This window comes from Vombatus ursinus, unplaced genomic scaffold, assembly GCF_900497805.2.
Source record: "Vombatus ursinus unplaced genomic scaffold, bare-nosed wombat genome assembly UNPS02009205.1, whole genome shotgun sequence".
Lineage (NCBI taxonomy): Eukaryota > Metazoa > Chordata > Mammalia > Diprotodontia > Vombatidae > Vombatus > Vombatus ursinus.
In genome coordinates, this window is record NW_020948983.1 from 23,161,398 (window position 1) to 23,180,789 (window position 19,392).

Here is a 19,392-nt window from a genome sequence, read left to right on the forward strand (position 1 = left end):
ATAATAGATAAGTCTGTACAACTGATTGGTTAATACAGAGTTAATACAAAATAATTTCATTGGTTGGGGGAGGGCAGTAACAACTGGAGGAACCAGGAAAGCCCTCCCTAAGAGGTAGCAGTTGATTAAAAGATCTATATGAACTCCAAGCCTTTTCCAGTGTAATACCTTGCTTTCCTCACAGAACTTTTGTGAGGATCAAATGAGATTGTGTATGGAAAATGTTTTGTAACCATAGGTGCACCATATGTCAATTGCTATTATCATTACTGCTGCTACTGCTTATTAACAAGTGGGAAGAGGAAATAGGGGAAAACCCATCTCAAACCGTTTAGATTGTTCATATCTCTGGTAAGAGGTTTGAGAAGTGAAATCTGTTGGCTACTCTGATAATTCTAGTTTATTTTTGTATTTAATTTATTTGTTTTACCAGATAAATAAGGATTTATACCAGATAAATAAAGGAAGAGGGCTAATTATTGCATCCCAAACATGTATATCTCTTACGAAATGTAAACACATTTTCCGTACCTTGTAACTTTTAAATGATAAGAATACCTTATTTTATTCCATGACCATTTTAATCAAAAAGCTAAAATAGCCTATTGCTAGTACCTCTGTGCTTTCTAATGATACCTATTGGTTGTAGACTGGTAAAGTGGTTTGGAACACAGCAGTTTTCAGAGGCCTGCGTCCAGGAGCTTGAATTCCGAAGCCGTCGTTGGTAGCTCAAATACTTCCTTAGGAGCTATTTACCAAAAGGAGAAGAAAATATACAATTGTGTTCCGCCTTACTCTTTCTCTGGTCATGTCCACACTGGACCCTCGTGTGTACAGCCCCTGTAAGTTAGGTATTTCCTACCCCCCAACACTTGTGAAAGGGACCCCCTCATTGTCATCCCCACTGCCTTCTCCAGACATAAAATAAGGTTGAGTTGGAAGCCTTTACAATCATAGGGATCCCTGCAAACATCTGTCTCCGTGTGAGAATGAATAAGAAGATGGTATAAGAATGGGGGTTTAGTCCAGTCTGGCACATAGCTCTGGGGCCTCCTCTTTCTGGTCTTCTCTCCTGGTGTTCAGGCTCAACAGCTCCAGTATTCCAGACATTTATACCAATGGAGAAAAACAAAAAACATGCAGTAGTCCATGGAATAAAAACTTACCACATAGGTCTCCCCTCACCCTCCTATTCTTGCTGAGTTTCTAATTCCTTGGAGCCTTGGACCCTGGCTTCAGCTACCCTAGTGATGATGCTTAAATTCTTGCTGTCAGCAGCCCTCCCTTGCTGTTGTCCCCACCACCACCACCACCACCACCACCACCATACGGACATACCCCCTTCTCCGTCTCCTTATTAATAATCACTAAGCTCTGAACTCAACCCAGTCCCAAGACGCTCTGTCACCTGGAGCAAGCAACACTTACCCCCTCTCCTCACCCACACCTCCAAAACAACTCCCATTCATTGAGACTTCTCAACTAGGTATTGATCTGATTAAAGCAGCCTTGACACTAAGGTGAGAATGATGCAGAGATCTAACACTCCAGTCTAGTTGATCCCAATTAACCTTCACTTGGTAGAATGTGCTGGGAAGATGATTTTGATCAGGGGTCCTACCTCCTTCAAGTCCCAGCTTCCTTCTCCTTCACACCACATCCCCTGCTTTCCTTCCTTCCCCAAACCAGAAACCAAAAGCCCCAAACCTAGTCCTCCTGGGAGTTGAATCCTGGAATCTTGTTTCAGGGTCTCACCTGTCCCACCCCTAATGCCCAAAGACAAACAACTAGGTTGCCAAGATCTCCAGATTCCTGTCATAATACCATATTATTGGGTAATTTTAATAAAAATCCTTGGGTTATTAATACTTATCATGATGTACTCTGACCCCTCCAATGGCTCATCATTTAAGAATTTTTAAAGAGGTGAAGAACCAGAGAGGGCCTCGCTGAAAGTGGGCAAGGTAAGGGGATTGCCCTGTCGGGACCCAGGTGCTGCTGTACTTAAATAAACAATCTCCAGGCCACAGTGACAGTCAATAAATTTAACTGTTTCTACTTTGCAAATAGCCCTTTGTGCAGCTTAAAACAAAAAACTCAGAACTAAGAAGCAAAGCCTGAAAAACAATAAGCTAAAGAATTCATTATGTGCTGTTTGAGGGAGACTGTGGACACAGCTGGTAGCTATCAATTATTTTTGGTTATTACAGCTAAATCTGGCTCCTTCTGTGATCACATAAAAATCTGTCAACATCATGTAGTACCTCATCTGTTACTAAGTGTCAGAAGAGAAGGGAAAAATCATTTGGAATGGTGACTGACTATAAGAACTATAATTATTGGAAGTGATTAGCATCTAATTTCTAAAGAAAATCCCCATTTTTCACCTCATTTTGCTCAATGTTCTCAATGGCAAATTATTTAGACACTTTAAAGCACAAAATCTGTCGTTTAGATTAGGAGTGGATGGACTGATCTGGCAAAGTAAGATTTGAATTGAATTGTATTTCTGGATACACCTGGAGTCACCCTAAATATCCGGCCCTTCTTCCTCTGACTAAATTCTCATCTTATGAAATTAATGATGTCAGAATGAGCACTACAAAGTAGAATGTAAACTCTTTCGAGGCTAGGAGCTGTCTTCGTATGCCCAATACCTAGCATCATGCTTTTTGATTCACAGGTCTTGAGGGGGTGTTAACACCAACCACCATGGATATGCAGTTCTAGTTTTCAAAGATCCATTAGCCAGCATTCAGCTGCTACCTTAGAGACTTTATCAGTCTGAAAATATGTGTAAGAGCCTTTCTTAGTTTGAATGGGTATGTGTATACATGTGATGCCACACACAGACATACGTAAGTGTGCAGAGAGTCATTGCATTCATTCTTATGAAGTCCATTAGTTTGGGATGGGTAGGTAGAATACATATTCCTGGGTATGTCATGGAAAAATGGATGTGATTCTTTTTTTGTGTGTGTGAGGCATTTGGGGTTAAGTGACTTGCCCTGAGTCACACAGCTAGTAAGTGTTATGTGTCTGAGGTCGGATTTGAACTCAGGTCCTCCTGACTCCACTGTGCCACCTAACTGCCCCAGTATGAGTCATTTTTAACACAGTGCCTCTGGGTAGGCCACTTTCTCTAATTTTTTCTAAGGTTAAATGAAACTTGAACATCCTCAACAATGGAGGATACTTAGACTGTTTGCCTCTGGTGCTTCTGTGCTGGAAAGCGCTTTAAAAACCTAAAAATGCTCTTAAAATAGGAAATGTTGTTATTTCAGTTAGCTTTTCTCTCTCTGTCTTACTTGGTTATGGGCTTAGTACACAGTGATGTCTTGGTCTTGATGCAGTCTCCTTTTCCTCATATCTTCTGATATTCATCAGCAGTCCCAGATCTTAACAGATGTTCTTCATGTCCAGCTCTTTATCTCCTACTAAGCTAGGTGGCACAGTAGATTGGGTGTAAGCCTGGATTGAATTCAAATGTAGCCTCAAACACTTACTAGATGCGTGACCCTGGCCACTTAACCCTATTGGCCTCAGTTTCCTCATTTGTAAAATGAACTGGAGAAAGAAATGGCAAACCACTTCAGTATCTTTGCCAGGAAAATCTCAAATGGGTTCACATAGCATCAGACACAATTGAAAAATGACCAAACAACAAACTTCCAATAGACCTTTCACGTAAGTTCACTAAAACAGATAATTCAAATAGTCTTTTACATTCCTGCTTGTTACTTCAACAGGATTTAACCAGTTTTTTTTAACTTGTTCCTATAGTTATTTTTCAATCCATTAATATGAAGCTTATTTTAGTTCAGTATTAGAATGATTATTAGCCTGCAATCACTATTTCTGGTAAATCTGTTGCCTGTTTAAAATGCCCCACAATCCTTCTGTACCTGTTGGCCATTTTTGAAAGTCAAAACTATTTAAAGCATCCTCTGCAGAAGGGTTAGGACCCTGCCAGTGGCTCCAGTACCCTTGGCAATGTTGGAGTCGGTTAAACTATGACTGCCACAGAGTATTCAATAGTGTATGGTTAGTAGCTGCCATTTCCCTTTCCATAATGTAAATAAGGATATGTTTGCTTTTTAGAGTTTTTATAGCCATAAGTGCCATCCTTGATGAGTAGAAGGAAATTCATATTGCTTGTATACATTCATACAAATATTTATACATAACTCTATCGATACATTGAGACCCTTTCCTGCCTAATATTAATAATATCCTTGTGAAGTTTGGCCTCTTCTCCTTGGTGGTGAGCTAGCTGTTTGTAGATTAAAGAATGATGAGATACTCCACTTATAACTTATGGTTTCTTCTACTTGCCCATATAATCTGTTGCTTGTCATTATCTTCTCTGGTAACCCCAACTGCAGAGATATCTCTGAGTTTCCAAAAATTATGTTAATGTTCCTCTCAACTCAAATGAAATCAAATCAACAAGCATTCAAGTGACAAGCATTAAGTACTTATATGTCAAGCACTGGATACAAAAGAAAGGCAAAAACTTTCCCTGCCCTCAAAGATCTTACATTCTTACATGTTTAAATAGATCAGATTAGAGCTACTGTAATTTCAACTGGTGTCTCCTTTTCACTTTTTTATTCCACCTTCTAAATTGATGTTTACTTTGACTTTTGTTCTTATCCAGGATTTATTAATCTCAGGTCTGTGGATAGATTTCAGAGGGTCCATGACTTCAACCTGAAAAAAATTGCATCCTTATTTTCAAAAACCTCTAAATGAAATTTATCATTTCCTTCAGTTATTTAAAAGCATTATTCTGGGAAGGGATCCATAAGCTTTACTAAACTGCCAATGGGATCTATGACACAGAATAGGTTAAGGATCCCTCCTCTAATTAGTCAGTGAGCTTGCAGTACATGGCTAACTGATTCTTAAATGATCATGCTTTTACTCAGTTCTTTTCCACCTAAATTACGGTCAGTTTCACTTTTTATGATATAGTGTGGTATTCTCTGAATGTCTCCTAATTTGCTTCAGCCAACTAATCAGTAATCACCTCTTAGGTGCCTACTATATTCCAGGCGCTGTGCTAGGCACCGGGCCTACAAAGACCAAATTAAAATAGCCCCTTCCCCTCAAGGAACTTAAATTCTGTCAAATTCATTTTATTCTTGAAAATCAATAGCATACAGACATGAATCCTCTGAGTATTCTACAATGGTTTGGTCTCCTTCTTTTCTTAATTCTGAACCATATATTCAAAAAGAGTGTTTACTCCTCTGCTCTGTGCTTGGTTGGAACACTGAAGTCACTGAGTTTCAAGGAATATGTTGATTTAGTTTGGAGCACCTTGTTAAGTTCTTCATAAAATGGAGGAGTTTTGTAGGTAATAGGTTTCAGCATCCTGAATAGTGTTAAGAATGATGAACAGTTTCATCTTAAGTCTGCTATTCTGTCTAACTAATCACTTCCCTAGAATCCTTGGGAACTAGAAAATTAAAACATTTCTGATGGTTATCAGATGTTGAACCTCTTCTGAATAAATGGCAAAAGCTATGGACTCATCTTTGCTGCTGTGACCCCTATGAGCCATCGGGGATCTCCCCTCCCCCAACTAGTTAATCCAAGACTGCACGGCACTGTGCGCCCAGATAGCTAGTAGAGCCCTAACTCGAGAACCAGAGGAACTGAGGCAATGCAGTCCCCTCTCCAGTTCTTCTGAGACCTCTGCTTGCTAGGGGGGAAAACCCTCCAACAAACTTCATTAGAAGTTATAAGTTCTATGGGTTGTCTGTTTCTTTCCTCTCTGGGTGTGGCACATACTTTTTCATCAAATTACTCATTTAAAGAGCAACTGCTACTAAATACAGAAATTAAAATGGACAAGATATTGACCAATTTTTTAATTATTCCTGTGGATCCCAAAATAGTCCTATATATGCAATGTGGTAACTATCAAATGATAAATCCTTACCTTCTCACTTCTTGGCAGACCCTCAACTCCTCGTGTCTGGACTATTGCAGTAGTCTGCTTGTTAGAATCCTTGTCTTAATTCTCTCCCCACTCCAGTGCATTCTCCAACTGAATGACAAAGTGGCCTTCCTGAAGCTCAGCTCTGACGGTGTCATTCCTTTACTCATTAAATTCTAGTGGCTTCCTATTACCTCCAAGATTAAATTCTCTTTTTGGGTTTTAAACTCTTCCCAACCTGCTCCCTTCTTATCTTTCCAGTCTTCTTCTACTTTGACTTCTCTTCATGTATTCTACAGTACAGTACACATACGCAACAATCCAGTGACACTGGCCTTTGTGATATTCTTCTGACACAACACTCTATTTCCTGACTTTTCACTGGCTCTTCCTTATGCCTTGCAGAATCCTTGTTTTTGCCTCCTGGCTTCCCTGGCTTCCTTCAGGTCTCAGTTCAAACCCTCCCTTCTGCAAGAAGCTTTTCCTAGTTCCCCTCAGTGCCTCCTTCTGAGATTGCATCCAATTTACCCTGTACACTTCTTTTATCTACCCTGTGGCTTGCCCCATTAAATTGTGAGCTCTTTGGGGACTGACTTTTGTCTTTCTTGTATCCCTAGTGTTTAGCTCAGTGCTTGGCACATTGCTTCATAGAAAGCCCTTTACAAATTCTTAAACAACAGTGACTCGCGTAACTGGATTAAGGAAGAAACTTTCTATTATTAACATGTTAGACCTCCTTGATTCAGAGATACAACACCTTTACAATAATCTTCATATCATAGAACATACAATGCAGAAAGGATGGTTTTGTTTCCACTTCTCAGTGGAGTGGGGAGTGGGGCATAGCAGACTATATAGAGAGTCTTTGGGAAAAGAGAAGTAACTAAACATGACCTGACTAGTCCTAAAGTAGTAGAAAGGAGTTGGGGATGTAGATAGAGGACTCCAGCTCAGTTCTTTCAGCATTCTCTCCCCTCCTAGTGAACACTGTTCCACCTCTCTCCTGAGAGGCAGAAAAGTCCCTACCATCACTGCATTCCCTCCACCCCCCTCTATTTCGTTCTCCCTTTTCTGGAATGAGGAGCAAGCAGTAGCCTCTCTATCTCCTCTTTCCTCTTCCTTTCCCTCTCTCTGAGCTTGGTTTGGAGCTGGGAAACCTGTGTGGCCTTGTGTCAAGCAAGGTAGGCCCAGCTGGCCTGAGGAGAGATGATCTCATTCCATCCTGTTTGTAGAAATGCTTATGCGCCTGTGTCTTTAGGATTACTGTTAAGAATTATGTCCTTGATTTATACAAGTTATTTTTAATGGATTCATGCTGCATGTTTCATAATTTTGTATGTTTTTGAGGCCTCATTTATATCTGTTGCCCCCTCATAAGCCAGATTGTCTCTGTTGAACAGTGGGCTTTGGCCAACCCAGAGTCCTGTTGTCCAGTGCTTAAAATCCAGAGAGTTGCTGGCTAAGAAGATAGGATTTGCCTCCAAATCCTTCCCAGGACAGTGGCTTTAACAGAAGTTGCAACTCTCTAGTTTTCCCCCTTCCTGTGTTCTGACAAGATATCTGAGTAGGAGGTCCAGTGGTTAATAGCTACACCTTCTGGGATTTTTCTGGGACATCTGGTTGGCTCACCACAGTCCCTCTTTCCCATTCTGTGGTAATAGAACATGGATGTCTTCCAGTGGGCCCCATTTGGCTCCTGCACCTGACTCTAGATACATGAAAGCAGGGGAAGGAGAATAATATTTAAAATAGCCCATTGCATTTTTGAGAGGGAGGAAAGATGTCTTTCTTTTGTTGATCCTTAAGACCCTATTATGTAAAGGAGACCGATAGGAAATTCAGTCCCCCAAATGTCCATAGGCTATAGCATAGTAAGCCCCCAGTCACTATTTTCTAAGTTGAGTTTGTGGCAACATTTCTTTGTTTTTCTGTTTCCTTTTTCAGCAGAATATAATTGGGAGCCTGGTGAATGGACACACTGCTCTGCTACCTGTGGCAACCTGGGAAGCCGCATTCAGAGCCCCCAGTGCATGGCGGCAAAAAGACAAAAAGTCAATGAGACCTTTTGTGATCCCCTCCAGAAGCCACAGAATCTGGTCCAGCCCTGCAACAGGAGAGACTGCCCTCCAAGGTGCATTTGCTCTTGTGTCTGTTAGTCTCTAGTTTTCACTCTTTCTTTTAAACAGCCTCTTCAGGAAGCCCACCCCCACCCCTGCACTGAGAGGCTGCAGCACACAATATAAAAATATGAATCTTTCTAAAAGTCAGATTTAAGAATTAAATTACCAGGCAGTTTGGTCACTGACAGGATACTTTAGAATGTCAAGGTGGACATCAGTTTAGCTCCCTTCAAATAGAAAAGGAGAATCCCAGTGAGCTGAAGCCACTTTTCTGCCTTCACTTCTCACCATTCACCATCTGGTCCCTAGAGAAACCTATTTCAACAAAGTTTAATCTGCTGTCCTCGAGCTGTCTTTTCACCGTTCCCACCCTAGTGATCAGATCATCTCAGAGTTGGAAAGGACTTCAGGTTTTCCAGTCCAGCCCGTATCTGAATGACAGTTCCTTCTAGAATTTCCCTGACAACTGACCCTTCAGTCTTTGCCTGGTAGCCTCCAGTGAGGGGGTACTCACTACCTCAGAAGCCCTTGCCACGATTCATGGAACTTGTGAACTAAAGCTGACTCTGCAACTATCTGTTTGGTCTTAGGAGACCTCACCTCTGTGGATTTTTGTTTCATCATCTGTCAAAGGGGTTGAACCAGATGTTATTTCTATGCATACTTTGTCTCTCGTACTAGATTAGAAACTCTTTGAGAACAGGAACCAGTGCCTTATTTGTTATTGTATTGCCTTAAGTTTCTAGCCCAATACTGTGTATTTTGTAAATGTTCATTCAGCATATCTTGAAGTGAAATTAATTTCTTGACCCTTCATGCTGTTAGAGTTACTAGGGTTTTTTTTTCTTCTGAAAAGAGCAACATTTCATTCTGTGGCCCTAGCACATCCCTAACTTCCATACTAAAATGTTCTGTCTCATATTCCTTAGGTGGCTGACAAGTAACTGGTCAGAATGTTCTGTGTCTTGTGGTAATGGATTTCGCCATCGCCAGATAACTTGTGAACGAGTGAAAGCCAGTGGCATTGTGCAGGCAATGTCTCTAAATGCTTGTGCCCATAAAGATCGACCTTTGGGCAGAAAACGTTGTTTGGGTCAAGCTTGTGGTGAATGGGAAGTTCAGCTAGGGAGCCAGGTAATCCATCCATTCTCTCATGACTTTGTGTCTGGTTAACAGTAGAAGAAAATTCAATCATTCTGTATTAATTAATATAATCTTCTGATCTGACGATTCATATTCCTATTCATATTTCCAGTACTCTGTACGTAGGGAATGTTTAGTTAATGTCCATTGAGTTTTTAAAATTTTAATTCATCTTTAGAAATCAGTATAACAAAATGAAAAGCGAACAGAGTACTGAACTTCGAGTCTTCCAGGGCTTATAGGCAGACATATACATGTACACAATGTATATTTTATGTGATATAAATAATTATGTGCGTGCCTGTATGATGTGTATACACATGCATGCATAAACATCATATGTGTATGTGCATATATATGTATTGAAGTATATATATTTGTTATGGAATAAATTGTATATGATATACGTATATACACACATTACACATTCACACGTTTCTGTGTGTATGCTTTGGAGCATATACATGTGTGGCACGTATGTATGTATGAATATACATATACCACACATCCATATACACATAAATATATATTTATATCACACAAATATTTATTTACTTCTTTGTTTACACATACCCCTTTAAGGGGATGCGACAATAAAGACACTTCTGTATGGGAAAATTTTCATCCAGCCATTTCCAGTTCAAGGCTGCACAGCTCAGAGCACTACTTGTTTATACATTTGTACATTGAGTATTTGTGATCACTTACTTTCCTCCAAGCAGAAGGGAGAATTGGGATAAATATATTGTGTCTACAATGCTGATCTAAATATGAAACCCGATGGACCTTGGATGATGTAATTTTAATAATTTCTAGCGCATATAAACTGAGCACAAAGAGCTAACCAACACACTAGTAGGAGGCTGACTTGCTTTTACCTTTTTTAGGACATTGCTTATTTTTCCATTTCAGTGTTTGTCTGGACAGTGTTTGGGCCGTGCCCAGGAGATGCAGCGTCTGCCTGTGCTCTGTCAGCATCCCAATGGCTCAGCAGTATCTGACCTGGACTGTGATGAAAGAAAGAGGTATGAGGCATGTGCCAAGATGGGTCAAATCTCTTCTTCCTGATGGCGTTTATAATTGTCATAGGAGCACTGGCTTGGAACTGGAAGGGACCTTAGAGCTCATGGAGTCTGACACCCTCATTTCACAGATGAGGACACTGAGGTTCAGAGAGGTGACTTGTGCAAGGTCACATGGGTGTCAATTGGCAATGTTAGTCAATGTCTATTGAGTTTTGGAAGTTTTAATTTCTCCTTACAAATCAATGGGACAAAGTGAATAGAATGCTGGATTTGGAGTCTTCCAAGGCTTAGATAGATACACACACACACATATATATACACATGTATGTATATTTGTATGTGTGATATAAATCCATATCTGTTTATAGGTATGTATGGTACACATATACATGTGTGCACACATGTATACATATACATACCACATACATGTATGTGTATGGGTGTGTTGTATCTGTGGGTAGAAAGAGGTAGAACTGAAATTCGAATCCATGTTTTCTGACTCCCAAAGCAACAGTCTATCCATAGTACCATGGCTGAAATGGAAGTGATTTAAAGTTGCTTTATCTTTTCATAATACAAAGTTCATACTGAACAATCACTTTTTAGAATACTATTCTTTCCTTCAACAGCAGTTTCTTTGGACATTAAAAGAGATATAGAGACCACCCTGTGGGAATAATCACTTCGATGGGCCCATTTCAAAGTGAATATGATTCAAGCCAACAACCATTTATTAAGGACCTCGGTTGTATTCTGGTTAATATGAGTTTTTAAAATCTGTCTTGTGAACACTCTGTCTGCCCTGTTGTTGTGGGGTGCCCAAGATGTGCATTATTCCAAGCACTGAGGATGTGATTTGTAATTTGATATGAATTCTAAGTAATAGCATTGACTTTAAAGAGCTCAGGTTAAGAAAGTAGAAAATTATTCCCTACTGACTGGACATGCACAAAAAAGACAATTACAGGGTTTATGCTTGTAAACATAGAGACACAATAAATGGCTTTTTTTTCTGCTTCTATCTATGTGTGAGAGGCAAGCAGAGCTAAGAGAGGGGAAGCAGCGTTAGGAAATACAAGCTATTGACAGCCCAGGAGCTGTGGTGGTCTAAGTGAAAGCTAAAATATCACTGAGGAAAAGCTTCCTAATATCCCTTTCAGTTAGCCAGGTCTTCATTCCCTAAGGCACTAGTCAGACCACTTCTCCAGGACTCAGTTTTCTTCTCTGTGAAGTGAGAGGGTTATACTAGATGCCTTTGGAGGTCTTCTGCTTCTCAAATCCTCTGTTCCTGTGATATATCTGTCACAGGCCTGCCCATACTTAGGCTGATTTCACTTATGCCCTGAGTTCTGGGTCTGCTTGCTTCCTCCCCCTCCCCAGGCACTCCTTTTTTCCCCATCTAGAGACTAACGCTCCCTCAGAAATGTGAAATTCAAATATATAGAATCTATTTGGACATTATTTTCAGCCTTGCTCTCAAAATGCTATCATTATGTGGGAGGCAGAGCCATAACTTTCAATTCTTTAATCTAGGGGCAAGCATTAGAAAATATTTCCTCAAGACAATTTTTAAAGGAAAATTTAGTTGGGAATGTTTAGTGAGTAGAGATTGGTAGGAGACACCAGGACAACACCTTTTCTTCAATAGGAGTGGAGGGATTGTGGTGGGGTGTTTCATGGCAGTGTGACCCTGGACCACGGAGGATCTCCTGTGAAAGGACCTTGCTTTCCTATTTTAACTAATTATTATTTTTAACTAGATGCTCGCCTGAATTGTTTCTGCAGGGCTAAAGGACTGTAACTAATGTTTAGAGGGTGTTCCCTCTATATTTCAGCACCCTCAGGACAAAGTCTTAGTCACCCTCACCCTAAGTTTCATCACCCACTTCATCTTCCCTAGTCTTAAGTGCATACGAGACTGCTTCCTTTGGTACTGTCACGTCCCATCCTGTCCAAGTTCACTCTCCTACGGTAGAGCCACTCAACATATGGTTGCTGCATACTTTGCCACTCTCTCTGCCATATATAAAGCTACTTCCCTAATCTCATAATGACTCATAATCGTACCTTCCATATTCTTTCTCTCTCCCTCTCTTGTTCACACCAGGGATCTTTGCACTGATGTCATTCATATAGGGAATTGTCTCATCTACCATGCCTCCTCTCAAGCACCATCGTTAAGGGACGTCTTGATACTTCTGAAGGTGCCCAGGGATTTATCTATAGCTGAAAGCTGCCGAGTTCCCATGTAGCCTCTCAGGTGCACAGCTCTTCCCTTTTCCTTTGCCAGTATCCCCAGTGTCTGGTACCATACAGTTAACTTGTTTTAAAGGCAAGCAAAGTTCTTAGGAGAAAACTCAATTAGTCTCTTTAGAACTGACCTAGAAAGCCAAACCTATAAAGTAACAGTGAATGTCACAGTTGGACGTATTTATGACCGTATGGTCTAGCTCAGGGGCGGGGAACCTGAAGGCTGCAGATTCCCCACCCTGGTAGTTGTGTACAACAGAAGAACAGAGTGGATAGGTGGGGGAAATACTTAAGGAATCAAAAGCATCTCATACTTTGGATTCATGTCCCCTGCTGTTGATTAGTGAGAAGCAGAGAAGATATGTAGATTATATTTGAGTAGAAGAAGACAATTGCAAAGCCAATATTAAGAAATTAGAAGGGACATGACATAGTGAAAAGATTATTGCATTTGAAGTCAAAGACCTACTGCTCCTTACTACATACTTTGAACAAACTACTTAAACTCTTTGGGCCTCATTTTCCTTATCTTTAGTAGGAGGATTTTTGTTTAGATGCCTTTTAATCAGAGGTATGCTGGTAAATGTTAAACAACCAGTTCTCCAAAAAGTAGGACTCACTTTTAAGTTTAATCTGCATTGTTAACATTTTCTCCGTTACTTTCTTAAGTCTAGATAATCAACAAAACAGTAAATCAAACTGTGATTTTTAGCATTTGCCAGTTTCTGAGGTGTGAAATGCTTGCATTGAAAATTTAACAAGTGGCTTTCCCAAGCTATCACCCTTGCTTTTAAGGTACCTTCAAGCTCTAAGTCTATGATAGTATTCTCCTGCCAGCACGAACAGGTAGAGGCTTGGCTTTTACTGAGAGATAGTTATGAACTTGTCCTAATAAGCAAGAACACCAGTCCTTTGTGGCAGTATATTTTCAAAGGCATGAGCTTCAATGGGGATACGTAAGTATAATTACATGGACATTATCGTTGCCTGGTAGATTGTAAGTTTTTTGTTGTTTACCTGTCTGAGTCTGTGACCCCATTTGGAGTTTTCTTGGCAAAGATACTGGAGTGGTTTACCACTTCCTTCTCTAGCTGAGGCAAACAGGGTCAAATGATTTGCCCAGGGTCGCCCAGCGAGTAAGTATCTGAGGCCAGATTTGAACTCTGGAAGATGCGTCTTCCTGACTTCCGACCCGGCACTCTGTGCACTGTGGTGCTACCAGCTGCCCTGATTGTAAACTAGAGGAATAGTTATAATAGGGGAGAGGAACCTGACGGCACTTGGATTCCTAATTCCTTAGATAATTGCCCTGAAGGAAATTGTAATTGCATATATTAAGAGCTAGTCTCAGCAGCATGTGTTTTGTTAACATAAAGTTGTTCTTAATGAGAGTGTGAATATGTCTGGCTTTTAAAATTTTAAGTGCCTACTTTTAATGGAACAGCTTGAAAATAGTTTCTATGTAAGCTGACCTGATGCACAGTCGCCATCTAATGGCAAAACAGGATAACTGTTACAACTGATGATTCAGTTCTGAAATAGTCCAGGACTTAAGTGACATCAATATAGAGCACCAATCATTATTCTTTTTTGTTTTTACAAAAATATAACTTTTTATTAAAATAGAGGAGCACAACTATTCAGCAGTACAGTAGACATTATAAACATATAAGTATTAGCTACAAGATGAAGGAAAGATTCTTTCCAGAAAATCAAACCTCAATGAATAGATAAAATTAAAATTCTGAACTTGAAAAGCCAAGGATCCAATTTAAAATGGAAGCTTCATGTAATGTTTCTTGGACTTTCCTAGGCCTGAAAGTGAAAGTCTATCTCCTCTAAATTTAAGCCTTTTGTATATACTTAAATTCTGTTTTGTATTACACTTAGTTGTATACATTATCTTGTTTTCCACCTCCTAGACTGTAAACACCTAGAAAGAGCACTATTTTTAAAACTTAACCTTTGTATCCTCTGCATTGTCACTTAGCACCTAGCATTGTGCTTTCCACAATAAGCATTTAGTACATGTTTAATACATATACCTTTGTGACTAGTTCTTAATTTTTTTTAACAGTTACAAGTCAAACCTGACATTGATCTTGTCCTCTGGCTTGATTAGAATACTTCTTTCTAACTCACCTAGAATTCAGGTCTTGGAGTTCTCTTTTTTCCAAGATGGGTCCATGCCTTCACTATTTAAACTGAAAGCCTTCAGGTTGCCTTAACACTGAATGCCTTTCCAGCATCTCACAGGCTCTTCTGAGCCTTGAGAGTAGTGGTCTTTTCACCTGATTAAACTGTTTGAGCTACCCAGAGGTGAGGTAAAGAAAGATAAGTCCAATGGACCCAACAAACTTGTCAGGGTTCTGGTCCTCATGAGAGAAGACAGGGAGAAAGCTATACCACATAAGCCAGAGAAAGAGAGAGTTATTAAAGAGAGTATCAAAAGCTGCAGTGTGCTTACAGCAGAGGGATTTGTCTCCATAAAATACAGTCTGGAGTTCTGCTGAGAGGAAGTGGTGGAAGGGTGGCATTAGGGGGCTCAAGGATAGGTGGATTGTCATAGCCAAACCTTCACATAGGAGGGCATGTGAGAGAATCGATAAAGGAAGAATAAGTGAATTGTCACATAGCAATGAGGGTTCGACTGAAGTCAGATTGTGTAAATATGTAGTGGTGTGGTTACGTGTACTTCTGGCAGCATTCAGCAGCATGAGAATAGGAACAGATGGAGGAGGGGGGGAGAATGGGTAACCCAAACACAGGCTTTAGCTGGTTTATGAAGAGCAGTAGGACAAAGGAATAAGAGCAGAATTAGAATGTAAACTCTTTGAGGGTAGTGACTGTTTTTGTCATTTTTTTTTTATCCTCTGTGCTTAGCACAGTGCCTGTCACATAACAAATGCATCAGGGAGCTGGTGCCACGACATGCAAGTGAATTGGATTTAAGTGAGGGAGGGCTGTGCAAAGTCACCAGCCTCGCTTTCTCCTCTGGAACCTTAATAAATGCCTTTTGAATGAGCACTACTAGTATACAGTTATCTGGTCAGAGAAGAGGTGATAGGTAGACTGGAGTAAATGAACATACATTGTGATAACAAAGAATAAATTTAGGAGAAATGAAACAGAGAGTTGGAATCATTACAGCTCTGATGAGAAGGGATTTCATAGCCCCTGGAGAGAGCGCAACTGCGGGTGATGGTGAGATCTAATGTGCAGCCTGGCCTGTGTCTGGAGTGAGGTGGAGATGCAGTCCATGAAAGTCGAGGCGTTTTTTAAGTAGGAGACCAGGGGTTTGAGGAGGAATATCAGTGTGTATCTTAAAATCCCTAAATATGCTAAGCAGGAGGGCAAGAGTTGGAGTAGAAAGGAAGACTGTGAACCAGGTACTAAACTTCTTGAGAAAAGGTAGAGAGATCCGGAGGCCAGTTTGGGACCTCGCTCAGAACGAGTTAGACAAATGTAGTACACCACAAGGATGGTGCTGAGTGATGAGTGATGGTGCCAGAGCAAGGTTCTTCAGGTTCTCATGAGCAGCAAAGAGAAGGTTTCCTTCTCTTCCTAGCTCAGAGTGTCTGGAGGTTTGAGAGGAGGAGCAGCCAGGACTACAGAAGGTGGTCAGCAATGCCTTGTCTTTCAGAGGGAGCTGAGGTTCCATGAAGCAGTGTGAAGGAAGAAGCAGAAGATGAAGGAAAGATTGTAAACTAAATAATGGGATGAGGGTGCTACAGAAGGCACAATGGAAGGAGAGGGCAGAGAAGGAGAGGGACAGGGAAAGGCTGAGGATAAGAGGGGTAGGGATGAGAGAACAGGAGTGATCGCAGAGAAAGCCTCAGCAGGCAGTGGCTGAATCATAGGGAAGAGGGTGGGAGAGAGTGGAGGAAGCACCAGTTGACTGGGATGCCTACTCTCTAGGATCTTGTGATAAGGATAGGCACTATCAGCCTATTCATCTCGCTCCATTCCTGAAGAAAGTAGTGGGTTGGTATGATGGAGCCAGCTCAGACTGGCTCCTGAGAGCCAATTATTGAATTTCTATGTGAGCATTTACTTCTCAGAAATCATCGAATGATACAAATCAGGGCTTGATTTGTTTTGTAGATTTCTAGACTTATGAAAGTAATAGAGAAAATGTTAATAATGTAGATTAAATGTAAATATTTGTCCTGCTTTTTTGGAGAGCCTATTGTTAAATATTTGCCAGCATATCACTGTAGTTGATGCAGTGGGATTATTGGTCTGAGTATTTGGATTGGCAAAATCACACTCAGTGCCGTTTCTGACATCCCAAACAAGGGATGATTCTCCGGAGATGCTTCATACACTTTGCATGTACTGGGTTCTTAATAATAACTAGAATCTAAGAATCTGAACCCTAACAAGGTCATGGCAGTGAGACCAAGGTTGGAGATCAAACAGAGAGAGGCCTGATGCCTGGGTGCCAGAGGGTATCAAAGGCTAAGGTGACCTTCTCAGAGGGACCTTCACTTCTCCTAGATCATTGTCCTTCTTCCCATCACAATCTTGACCCTACATTTGGCCGTACATACCTGTGTACTGTACTTAACCAATCACCAAGCCATTTATTAAGTACCTAGTACATTCCAGGCACATTGCTAAGCACTGCAGAGACAAAAGAAAATCAACAACAGTCCTGGCCCTCAAGGACTTTATATTTTAATTCTACTCTGTCTTTGAATCCCTTTTTCCTTTGGCTTATCTATGTTCATAGTCAGCTAAACCTGTTACCTGGGTTCATTGGAGTAGGGAAGGTGTAGGTATTGCCTTTACATGTGACATTAGGTTCTGAGACACGAGGCCTCCACATCCATTATCTGAAAGAGACTGGGGCTAGGGGCACACTCTTGTTACTTGAGCAGGAGCTTTGGTGTCTAAGTTGGCCTCCCGGTAGGCACTTGGCGACAGGAGACTAAGGCATTGTTTTCTCAGAAGGTTTTGTTAAAATGAGTGTAAGTTCTTTGACGACAGGGACTCTTTCATTTTTGTCTTGTATCCCTGGCACAGTACCTTGCCAGTAGTAGGCATTTAATAAATGTTGATTGATTGGCTCATGTAAGATAGGTATAGCCTCCATGCTTGGAAGTAGGTTCTGAGGTGAGGAGGGTTCCAAGTTTAGTCCTTGAGAGTGGCTATGGCTGGGGCAACTAGATAGCACAATGGATCCATTGTTAGACTCTGGCCTTAGATAGTTCCTAGCTGCATGACCCTAAGCAAGTTATTCAAACTCTCTGAGACTGTTCTATCATCTATAAAATGGGAATAATAGTACCAGCCTCCAAAAGTTGTGAGGTTCAAGTGAGCTAACACATATAAAGAGCTTTCCAAACCTTAAGGTACCATATAAATGTTAGCCATTGTTATTATTTTTTCTAGTTGGTTGATCAGGACCCTGTTCCCACCATGATCCACTGCCCCCAAATAGATAAGCTGGAGAAGTATGTACTAGATGATGGTAAACTTGTGAACTTATCTAAAGAGTGCCAATTAGAGGATTGGTGTCAACTTGAACTGAAATCTTGAGTAGCATGCCACAGGCACTGAATGAGAAATTGGAAGGGAAAGCTAATAGGGTACATGGCAGCTGGGTGCTCCTCACCCAACTCACACCCGGGTCCCCAGATTCCACATACTTTGTGGGTCTGCATCCACTCAAACCCATAGCTCACAAGGCCCCACCAAGGTGTTTGCCTTTATTCCTGGGCCAGAGTAATTCAAACCAAAAAAGCATTTAATGATATAATGCAGTAAGAAAAGTAGCAATAAAACATCACCTCTCTAGATCTTGGGCACACAGTACCTCAAATACTCCATCTCCATGCACAAGGTCACTGAGGCCTTCAGGTGCTAGCTATCATCACCTTGTCCTGCTGGACCTACTCCACTAAGGGTTCCCATAGCTCATAATCTCTGACATATATATGTGTATATATATATAGATAGATATAGATATAGATATAGATATAGATATAGATATAGATATAGATATGGCACAAGTATGGGATGGGAAGAGACCTAGCTTGGGAGTAGTTCACGTGAAAGAGACCTGAGAAGTTTAACCACAAGTTCAACATAAACAGAAAGTATGATGTGGCTGCTTTAAAAAAAGAAAAAAAGCCCACACTGTCTCAAACTATGTTCATGATAGCATCCAGATCTTGGCAATGATCCCTGTATTCTGCCACTGATCTGCCACTGATCTGACCACATTTGAAGTATTAGGTTCAAGTTGGACATAAGATTTCAAGAAGGGAAAGAAAAAGGGAAGGAATTAGCATTTAGAAAGAGCCTACTATGTGCCAGGCACTGTGCTAAGCGCTTTTACATATATTATCTCTTTTGATCCTCACAACAATCCTGGGAGATAAGTTCTATTATTATCTTCATTTTACAGTTCAGGAAACTGAGGCTCTGCAGAGGTTGAGTGACTTGCCCAGGGTCACACTAATAAGTGTTTGAATTCTGGTCTTCCTGACTCTTAAGTACAGCACTTTATTCGCTATGCAATCAGTTGCTAGAAGAACACGAATAAATAAATAGAAAGGCAGCCAGAATCCAGAAGAGAAACTACATGACGTGGGATATAGATGACATCCATGCAGTATTTTGCTTGGGACATGATAACTGTCTTAGAATATTTGATGGGCTCTCATTAGGAAGAGGCAGTAAAAGTATTCTGCATTGCTCCAGTGGACACACCATGGTTAGAAGGTCTACAATAACTTTGACTAAAGGGCTCCATAGAAAGCTGCCCCATTCACCAAATGTGCTACCTCTAGTGGAGGACGTCCAAGCATCAGTCAGGGATTTTGTCTGAGGGATTCTTGCATTTGGTTGGGAAGTAGAGCTCGATGACCTCAAAGACTTCTTCCAGCTTCCAAATTTC

At 40.8% G+C, this 19,392-nt stretch overlaps 1 protein-coding gene across 4 annotated transcripts in view; it reads left to right on the forward strand.

Annotated features, from left to right (window-relative positions):
* ADAMTSL3 (ADAMTS like 3) overlaps positions 1 to 19,392 on the forward strand; it is a 578,319-nt gene that overhangs the window by 549,433 nt on the left and 9,494 nt on the right. For 2 of the 4 annotated variants that reach the window (XM_027851959.1, XM_027851956.1), the window contains exons 26-28: positions 7,892 to 8,078; positions 8,997 to 9,201; positions 10,123 to 10,235. In XM_027851959.1, coding sequence (XP_027707760.1) covers positions 7,892 to 8,078; positions 8,997 to 9,201; positions 10,123 to 10,235 — 505 coding nt within the window. Of the gene's footprint in view, positions 1 to 649; positions 697 to 7,891; positions 8,079 to 8,996; positions 9,202 to 10,122; positions 10,236 to 19,392 lie in introns of those variants that run through there. The other 2 variants (XM_027851957.1, XM_027851960.1) reach the window with 2 other exon arrangements.